General features: G+C 35.2%; 1 protein-coding gene across 1 annotated transcript; it reads right to left on the bottom strand.

The window, feature by feature from the left end:
* Nucleotides 1-860: 860 nt before the first annotated feature.
* Nucleotides 861-4,167, bottom strand: LOC111897689 (probable CoA ligase CCL7). Its single transcript, XM_023893637.3, has 6 exons — nt 3,027-4,167; nt 2,098-2,287; nt 1,864-2,009; nt 1,718-1,785; nt 1,232-1,334; nt 861-1,157 (listed from the first exon to the last, which is right to left on the bottom strand). The coding sequence occupies exons 1-6, from the start codon at nt 4,020-4,022 to the stop codon at nt 1,044-1,046; spliced, it is 1,617 nt and encodes a 538-aa protein (XP_023749405.1). The 5' UTR covers nt 4,023-4,167; the 3' UTR covers nt 861-1,043.
* Nucleotides 4,168-10,789: the final 6,622 nt, after the last annotated feature.

Genomic DNA, 10,789 nt, shown 5'->3' with positions numbered 1-10,789 from the left:
AACATGAGTTTTCCGACTAGTTCTTGGCACATCATATTAGATTTTTTTTGGAAATTTTCATGAAAACAAATTTTGGAAAATTTTATTAAAAATGATTTTGGGTTCAAATGATTTCAGGAACTTAAGACATGCATGAACACAAGAAATTAAGATCCGCAAATCGATTTCAAGAACATGCTTTTCGGTTCAAATGATTTTAGAAGGAGATGTTCTCGAGTTCATCGCAAACGAGATCTAAAGGGTTTTGTTGAAAGGGTTTTTGTGGTTGGTTCATCAGAAACAAGAACTAAAAGAGTTTTTTCTGAACTCATGTTATTGAATATATCAGAAACAAGAACTCATGTTTTTCGGATGAGAAGGGGTTTTATGAGTGGTTCATTGGAAACGAGATTTGTTATTATATTCCTCATAAACAAGAACTCATTCAAGAATCGATTCTTCAAAAAGAACTTATATCCAAGAACTCAGAAAACTCATGTTGGCAAAATCATGAAAATTGAACACTAAAAACAAGGATAATGGTAAATTATGTACCGGTCATAATCATCTTGTTTGAAAATCAAATACAAGTTAAATTGTAAAAAGTGTACAAAAAAAAAAAAAACAACTAAATGTTAACAAAAACAAAAACAAAAGTTCGTCATCCTTAAATGTCATTAAACCTTTTTTTCTATACTTTTATCATGAACATGTTTAATGTTATGATTTTCTATTTCTTTTAAAGCTAGATATCTATTTTGGTTCCGAGTTTTCTACAAATAACAAACGCTACCATTTACGTTTATCAAATATATATCAACTTATGGTTCTAAACATTTATTGAAAGCCTCATAATTCATTGAGAAAACTGCAAAATGGTGTAGTTTCAACTTTTCTTCGACCAAGGTCCAAGAAAATTTCAACTTGCAAAACTAAAGACTGTTTACAAACGTTTATCAAACTTTAACAACCCTTCCACGGATATTAAAAAAAAAACAAATCCAAAACAATCTACACCTTCCATCATACATAAATCATTCCAAATATTCTAATTCTCTAAAATATTACATTTTGGCTCGAACTTTTTCAATAAGTTCCCGCCTTAGCAGTTTTCCTGAAGCCGATTTTGGCACACTGTTTACAAATGTCACTCTCTTCAATCTTTTATAAGGTGCAACCTGTATCAATTATATTCCAATAAGTATTGTTTTTTTTTTTTTTAATAATAATATAAAATATCACAAATCTTTACCTCTTTAGCGATAAATTTCTTAACATCTTCTTCGGTCAATGAACTGTTTGGAGACCGGACCACAAATGCAATCGGGACCTCACCAGCTTCCGCATCAGGAAACCTTCCAGACAGAATTTTAAACCGATTACATCATAAAAACAGATTTAAAAAATATCAAATTGTAAAAAAAAAATAGCAATTTACTTTAACCATTTTTATTGATATTAGCAATATACTTCAATTTTTACCCATAATAGTAAGTACACTTACTTACGGTTTTAACCCAATAAAGCAATTTTTAACATGGAAAACTACTAACTTTTTACCATTTGATTTTTTTTTTTGCTTATGTGGCAATACTATTGACAAATCAATGTTCAAATATTGCTATTATGGGTAAGAAATAAAATATATTATTCATATTGGTAAAAATGGTAAACCACATTACTATTTAAAATTGTAAATATGCATAAAAATTCTGAAAAGATTGTCTTTTTGGCTTACGGAATAACAGCAGCATCCAATATTTCAGAATGCGAAAGCAGAACTGCTTCAAGCTCTGCTGGAGCAACCTTAAAAATATGAAACATAAATCCAAGATTAAATAATCTTTTTTTTTTTTCAAAAAAATAAATATTACATTTTTTTACCTGAAAACCCTTGTACTTAATGAGTTCTTTAATTCGGTCAACCACAAATAGTTGACCATCATCATCAAAATACCCAAGATCCCCCGTATGCACAAAACCCTGTTTATCTATCGTCAGCTTTGTAGCCTGTGCATTATTTAAATAACCTGAAAATCAAGATTATATATATTACTAAAAAATAAAAATCATCGTGAAATATATTTAATATTTAATATATAATTAAATTAAACGTACCTTGCATCATATTAGCTCCTCGAACCCATATTTCACCCATTTGATTAATGGGAAGAGGTTTTCCAGTATCTACACTAATTATTTGAGCCTCGACACCTGGAATAAGTCTCCCTGCTGATCCGGAGTGACGTGGACCCATGATTGGACTTTCCACTGAGACAACTCCGGTTGTTTCAGTCATACCATATCCCTGTTGGGTTTCTTGATTTTGTTACTTATTTTCAAGATTTATAAAGAAAAATGAAAAATTAAAGCAAAATGAAGTTTCAATTTTGACTTTGATGGGTTTAATAGGTTAAGCGGTTAATCAAGATAGCTATGCATGAATGTTTTTTTTTTTACTTTATCAAATGGATAAATATTATCCTCAAGAGTAAAATGGTCATTTTCATCGGTCAGCATAGCTAGTTGGAAGCATAATCGAACAACATGGTTTCATTAAGAGAGAGATCCAGTCAGAGGTTCTGAATCATATAGCATGGTTTTAGTTGTAGTGGGATGTTTGTCTTGCTTGAATAATTTTGCATAATAAATATTGTGTTTCAAGAGGGCAAAATGGTTATTTTCTTGAATTCAGAATCTAAAAAAGAAACAAAAAGGACTGAGTGTTACAACGCTTTAGCCACTCAACATCATTGCCCACAAGAAAAAGCAGATTGTACAACCTTTTTATAAAGTTCAGTTAAGCCCATTTTGTGTTGTTTACTTGACTTTGTTGCCATATTTTCAAGATTCATATAAGAAATTAAGAATCACAATATCATGTGCTAAATTAAGTTTAAAAATGGATAGAACACATGACATGACCAAAATAACATGACCCGAATAGGCAAAAGAATCGAATAATTACTAATTTTCACATGTGTATAACAATCGAACAATTACAAAACAAGATCATTAAACTAAGCTCGAATGAATTGGAAGTTTACCTGAAGAATTAAAACATGTGGGAACTTTTTGGCACACTCCTCCATTAATTCTTTCCCCAAAGGTGCAGCACCTGAACCGATTTGCTTCAAAGAAGAGAGATCAAACTTCTTCACTACATCGTGTTTAGCTAAAGCAAGTATAACTGGGGGAACAACCCATAAATGGGTCACTCTATATTTCTCGACGTTCTTTAATACCCCTTCAAAATCAAATTTCCCCATTGATACGATGGAGTTTCCTTCCTGTAATTGGGAATATAATATAACCCCAAGTCCAAATATATGAAACATGGGCAAGAAACATATGTATCTGTAGTGTTTCTCCCCCATTAATCTTTGATCGGAAGTAATCATCTGTGAAACTGAGATGAAATTCCTATGGCTCAAAACGACACCCTTACTAACACCGGTTGTTCCGGAAGAGTACAATAAGGCCGCAGTGTCATCTCCTCGAATCGAAACATTAGGGAGTTCTGAAACTGATGGAGATTTTGAAATTAAGTCGTTGTATGAAAAAGATCCTTTTCTTGGAGTTTCTGATCCTAAAAACACAATCGGAAGACCAAAGTTTTGAACTTTTTGGTACAATTCTGGAACAGTGATGATGAGTTTGGGTTTGGAGTCTTTGAGTTGCTTCGATAGCTCGCCGACAGTGTACTGAGGGTTGACGGTGGTGGCGATGGCGCCGAGAGCGATGACAGAGTATAGAGAGACGGGGTATTGGATTGAGTTGGGGGCGAAGATGAGGACGACGTCGTTCTTGCCGATACCCAGTTGGGTGTTCAAGGCGTGAGAGAGCTTGGCGACGGTGGTTTTGAATTCGGAGAAAGTGAGGGTTTCGCCGGAGTCGGAGTCGATTAATGCGGGTTTGTTTGGGTAAGATGAAACGTTACGGAAGAGGAAGGAAATCATTGATGTGTGGGGTTTTGCTGGGATGACTAGTGGTGGTCGGAGTGATCGGAATATTCCGTCGCGGCCATACCCGGATTTCTCCATTGACCTTGTGTTTGATGATTAGTGATGAGATGACTGATGAAAGATGAGCAATTTGCACCAAATGATCTCTCCAAGTGCTCATCATCTTGATTTCATCTGACATCTTATACTCGTGAATCTTGGCTGGTGACGAGTGTAAATTTTGTCTTTTTTCTAATTTTCATTCTGGAGAAATTCCATAAAATAGAAAGCATATTTTTTAAATAGCTACGTCAAAAACCATTTGGTTAACCATAAAGTTAGATTTTGTTTTTAAAATAAGTAATAAGTTAATAACCATCATATAAAATTTCTTTATTATATAAAAACTATTATAGTCTGAAAATGTTCCATTTAATCATTTCATGAAAAGAATCAATTTAAGATTTGAAAAAAACCATTTAAAAAGAAAAAAACGAATTAATTAATGAAAAAATTAGGATAATGTTACCGTAATCAACTAATTTTTAGTTTTTGATTTAAAAAGTTATATTTTGTTTTAAATTTAGCATTTACCCTATGTGACTTTTTTTTATTGATTTTTAATTTTTTAAATATCTCTCTCTCTCTCTCTCTCTCTCTCTCTCTATATATATATATATATATATATATATATATATATATATATATATATATATATATATATATATATATATATATACTCTGGTTTCGGTGAAAACTCTTTTTTTGGTGAGCATAAATTAAAAAAATTGAAAAAAAAATATAAATCATATACCGAACATAGTACCATATCGGAGAGAAAAAATTAGAAAAAAAATATATTTTGGATCATAAAAGTGAATCATGGATCATAAAAATAATCCATGCTTCAATTTTAATGATCCAAAAAAATTTTCCATTTTTTTTCTTTCTGATTAGTACTATGCTTGATTTTATGATTTGTATATATATATTTTTAATTTTTTAAAGGTGTCCTTACGAGTCCTCACCGAAAAAAGAGTTATCACCCGATCCCTTCCCTCTCTCTCTCTCTCTCTATATATATATATATATATATATATATATATATATATATATATATATATATATATATATATATATATATATATATATATATATATATATATATATAGTTTTATTAAAAATGTTCGGCTACACTGCCTCTGCCACAGCCTCCATCGGTGTGTGTGCCTCCGCTATAGAAGATGCGTTGATTACATATCCGCCACAATAGACACCGACGATTTCTTTTGTAGGTTTTCCATTTTGATTTTCATCCTTCAATTCTTTGGTTCCACTTTCACTGCTTAACTATCGTCGATGATGGGGTTGGTTCTTTGGCAGTTGGGCTTCCCTCACTAACAAAATCGCAAGGCAACAAGGTTTTTGGGTTCTGGTGGCAGGTCCGTATCTGCCACACCTGTCGTTGTTGACTCTTCCTCACCCACATAAGATGTGGATGACTCCTTGGATGAAATTCGATTTGTAATATGATCTTAATTTTTGACTTCTAGTTTAATGATACGTGTTCGGTTATTCATGATTGTGTATTTTTTCGACTTTACGGCTCAAATTTGGATGAAATTGGATTTATATTTGAGTTATATAGATTCTAGCGTTTGGGCAGTTTCAATTGTTGGAGTTAGGAGATAATCTACAAACCCAAGATGCTAATGAGGTAGAAAAGATGTGTTCTTTAAAATTCGGCTATGATATTGATTTAACCTAAGTTCGATCTTCCTACTTAAATTCTTTCAACTCTGAGTTAATTTATGGCTTTTAACTACAATTCCCTTCCTTTGTTTTTGACTATCTTATTGCTGATGATTAGGTGGCAAGGAAGGACACATTTGAGATGGTCTTCATGTGCTTTGGTGTCGTAATGGGGGGTATTAGTTGGAGAATATATGTTGTCGTTGCTGCTATATACAGGAAAATTTTGTTTCTTCATTATTGGCAAGTTTTATATGGAGATCGCCTAAAAGTTATTTACAGAAAAATTATAACATCCCGATGATGAGGTAATTTCAATTTTAACCCTATGTATGAAGAAATATTGCATTTTGGCCCTTGTGCATGAGATGGATTGCAAAATAGCCCATAATGGCATTTTGGTAATTTTTGGTCGAAGCTCAGTACGCTGGGCATACACTTCGTACGCAAGGCGTACATGCGAAAGCGTAGTATGTTGGGCGTACATCGCTTACATAGGGTGTACGTGTGAGGGTTTCAAACTCTAAAATTTAGGGTTTGGACCATATTTAAACAAGTTTATGGTCCTAAGACCTTCACCATTATCAGCCTCCACCTAAAAATCATCCCTCTAGCAAAGTCTAAGTGAGAAGAGTGCACTTTGAGCTCATTTGTGTGTTTTGGTGGTGTTCTTGAAGAAAAAGAAGGTGGTAGAATGACATTGGAGCTTAGATGGAGTTTGGATCTGGGATTCTCACCTTGCTAGCAACCTTTAGGAGGTAAAAAGTTCCTATCTTGATCACCTTTTCTTATAGATCTATATACTCCTTCATTTAGGGCATTTTTGGTCCCAACCTTTGTGATTCTTGATCATGGCATGCTCTTGATCAAATAAGTTGTCCTTTCAGACCCAATGAGGGGTCTTGAGTCACAAAAATGAGATCTTGATGCTTAATTCTTCCCTATGAATGCTCTAGAAGGTCTTTAGGTGTTAAGAAGTCGAGATTGGTTGTATTAAGCACTTAATGGGCATGAAAAGTCATAAAGTTGGAAACTTTATGTCTTTCAATGGTATTTTGGCCTTGGATCTGCATTTGGACGTAAAGTCGAAGTATTAACTATTAAGCTCTTAAGTGGTTAAGATGGTAAACTGTTGCGTATGCTGGGCATACCAAATGGTATGTTACGCGTACGGAGGTTGAGCCCCGAAGCCTCTGACCATGAGTACGCCCCGCGTACATTCGAAGTATGACCCGCATACAAGGCCTGAGTTGACTCGATTGACTTGTTGATTTTGACTAGTTTTGACCAAGGGTATTTTAGGAAAAATGTTATTAATTTAGAATAGGATTTTTTTTATATTTAGGAGCCGGGTTGAGCCAGTTGTGAGAGCAGGGATTTATTCAGACTGAGAGGTGGGTTTTCCTCACCATACCCATGGGTCGAAGGCACCAATGCCGACCCACTAGATTATTTATCCTGTTAGGATAGTATTATGCTAGATTGTAGCTGATTAGTAGATCTGTGTGATTATATGCATTTGTTGGTTCTGTGTTTACGCTTATCTGCTACATATGTCGACATATTGTTTTGGGTTGAGGCTGTACTGCTTCGTGTGGTAGCCAAAAAACCTGGGAGCAATCTAGACATAAGTTGTGAGCCTCGAGGGCAAGCCAGACTTATACTGTGGGCTCGGGAGCAATCCAAATATGAGTCGAGGGCCCGATAGGCATGCCAGACTCATACTGTAGGCTCAGGGGTAATCCAGTCTTTTTAAGTTGTGGACTCAGTATATGTTGTTATGTGTATGTGTGTGTTGGTTCTTTGGTGGAACTCACTAAGCTTTTGATGGGTTTTAGCCATAAGAACTTTCCTATGTGCGCATGCAAAACCCTAATGCTTGGATCTTGGCTTTCTAATTAAACATGCTTTGAATCCAAGACTTCTAATGACTATTTAGGTGTAATAACAATATTGAAACAGATCTAGAATCATACCTTTGAATTCCTTGTTGATCTTGTTGTCTTGGAGCTTCTAGAGTCACAATTGTCACTCCTCTAATGGCTTACAAACACCAAATAGCAAGGAGGATGATTTGGGAGAGAGGAGAGGGGAGGAAATCGGCCAGGGTTCTCTTACTTTTGATGAAGTTCCGATTTCCCTTTGCCATAGGGTCTATTTATACTTGTAGACTCCTTAAGGGTTACAACCTAAACCCTAATTGGATAATCTTCTCTTAAGGCTATCCAAATCCATTCCTTAGATAACCCCTTGGACGCTTTGAAGCAATCCTTAGCTTCTAGAATCCGTCCAATCCATATCTATATGGATTTACAGTCTAAAGTTTAACTATCAAACAATTGACAGTTTATACCCTCTTATTTAATTAATCTCTTTAAGTCACCAAATTAATTCCAATTAATTTATGACTTATATTAATCAAATAACAATATATTATTCTTTATATTATTCTCATAATATACTAATAATATTTACTCTCTCTTAATAAATCATCCTATCAAGTTGCTATGGTGAAGGCAACCCAAAAGGACCATGCACAACCGGGTCAAATACTTGTCTAATATAGTTGCAGCCTTAGACACTATTCCAACAGCTTTGACTTACAGTTTTAGTTTATGGTTTCAGGTACTTCAGAGGATCGTGGGGAAGTGAAGACGTGATCGTGTACAACTTCCTTTTTTGTGTCATTGGGTCTTGGGAAAACTCTATTTTTGAGTTAATGATTTCGAAACAATGGTTGATTTTGAAAAATTTTAAATTTCTTTGATTTTTGGAGTGTTACAAGTTGATATCAGAGCCTTGGTTTGAGAGAATTAGATGAACATTTATGTGAATCTAGACTCAAACTACGGAGCTGCAAAAGTTTTTAAACCAGTTTTCAAAAGTAACCAAGGATGGATGTGATGCGTACGATCAATAGGAGCAAGAAAGTATACCCCAAGTTACCTAGACCGTTATTTGATATTATGTTTATGTTAGAACATCATGCTAGTGGTAGGCTAGGGATCTTCAGTAATTGCGTGATATAATTACCTGATATATGATGCCTGATAGCCTAGGGTTATTTCTTGTATGAAATTGACATCATTGCTGTAGTTGCTTAGTGTATGCATCGCAATTGTACATAACTAAGATTTTATTAACTGAAAATGTTTAATTTCCCTTATTTCCTATTCGTTGTCTGGTTGTGGGGTTAGGGTAGAATCAATTATTCGATTGTCTATAAGATCTTGTATTATGTATGATTAGTATATACGAGTGCTATAGGGTTGGTGGAAGTTTCATGAATGGGTTTGTGTGCGAGCAGTCAGCCAGTTGAGGAATGTCTAGCCTTTATCTAGAGAGTGAGAATAGGATGTATGTGTATTCTATTATGTGTTTTTAGGGTTGCTGTGATGATCTTCTGAGACAGATACAGGTAGGTGTGGAAGGTAGTATGGGCCGATACTACCTAAAGCACATGACCCGTACGCATAGCAGGGAAGTCACAACTCCTAAGGTTTTGTTATTTAGAACAACTCATAAGGTATGAGATGCGACTTATCTGATATTTTTTGTTTTATTTTCAGTATGGTGTTCACGAGGGGATCTGGATCAGGAGTTGGAGCAAGTGGCCAAGATAGGTCGTGGTTGACTTAGGATGAGATTAGGGCATTATTTTCAACTGAGATTGTGACTGTCATTAGAGGACCGATACCAGAGTTGTTTGGGTCTATCAAGACCGCCATGACTGAGTACTTTGATGACCGTTGCATTGCACTTTCTGAGGCTGCTGTTGCTACAACTACCACGACCATGAATGAGTACTTTGATGACCGTTACACTACACTTTCTGAGGTTCAACATTCTTGAGAGGTGAGTCTCCTCACCATACCAATGAGTCTAAGGCACCAAGGCTGGCCCATTTTGTGATATGTGGTACACTAGTTGATGTAGTGATATGTGGTATGTTAGTTGGTTATATGCTAAGTGGCATGCTAGTTATATATGTGATACTTGCAGGACGACCATGGGGGAGCCCATGACACTTGGATGTAAGACCATGTGGGGGAGCACATGGATTTTCAGGTAAAGACCATGAGGGGAGCCCATGACACTTGGATGTAAGACCATGTGGGGGATCCCAAGGCTTTCCAGCTAAAGACCATGGGGGGGGGGGCATGACATCCTGGAGTAAGACCATGGGAGGAGCCCACAACATCCATATAAGTTTGTATGCATGTCTTATATTGTTTATGTATCTTTTATAGCTAGTATAGATTATGTGATTATGTGGATTATGTGGGGTATGCTCTGGGGAACTCACTAATCATTAGCTTACAATTTGTTGATTTTTTTAGGTACATCTGAGCTAAAGGGCAAAGACAAGGCTTGATGGCGCGACATGTACTCTTCAACATTTGATTTGATGGGACACTCTAATAATTGAAATAAAATGGTGATGTTATGGATTTTGAAAACGATTGTCATTGTTATTTCATATTTTATGGGAATGTTTTGGTTAATAAAAAATGAAAAATTTATTTGAAATTTTGGGTCGTTACAAGTTGGTATCAAAGCCTTGGTTTGAGGGATCCAGGTACACTCTCGGGTGTGTCAGGACTCAAACTAAGGAAATGGTAATTTTTTTTCAAAAAATCAAAAGTTAAACACTTCTTAAAATGGAAAAAGCGGAGAGTGCAATGCACGTGATCGACCGAGCTTGAAGTAAGTAGTTCCCCAATTTGTTAGCCATGCTATACTGATATTTGGATTATGATAATCATATGAATTTTTCTATGTGTATGCTTTCAAAATTGTATATAGTTAGGAGCTTATAGCCTTACAATGATTGATTTGGACTTAGTTCATGTTGCTTGTCTGGTTGTGGTCTTAGGGTAGAGTCTGTTCTTCGAAAGTTTATTTGATCATGTTCTGTATATAATTTGTATGTATAGGGTAACCCGTTATGATTGAGTTATGATTTGATATGAATGGAACAAATCTTAGGATAGCCTAGGATTTGAACTATGCAGTAGCTATGAGATATGTTTTGTTCTGGGACGAATGGGAGTTATCAGGTAGAGCTTTGGGGAAGGTACATGTAGGTGTGGAAGGTAGTATTAGGCCCGTAC

This window comes from Lactuca sativa, chromosome 6 (genome assembly GCF_002870075.4).
Source record: "Lactuca sativa cultivar Salinas chromosome 6, Lsat_Salinas_v11, whole genome shotgun sequence".
NCBI classification, from domain to species: Eukaryota; Viridiplantae; Streptophyta; class Magnoliopsida; order Asterales; family Asteraceae; genus Lactuca; species Lactuca sativa.
Note: the sequence above shows the minus strand (reverse complement) of the source record. Positions and strands in the feature narration are given on the sequence as shown.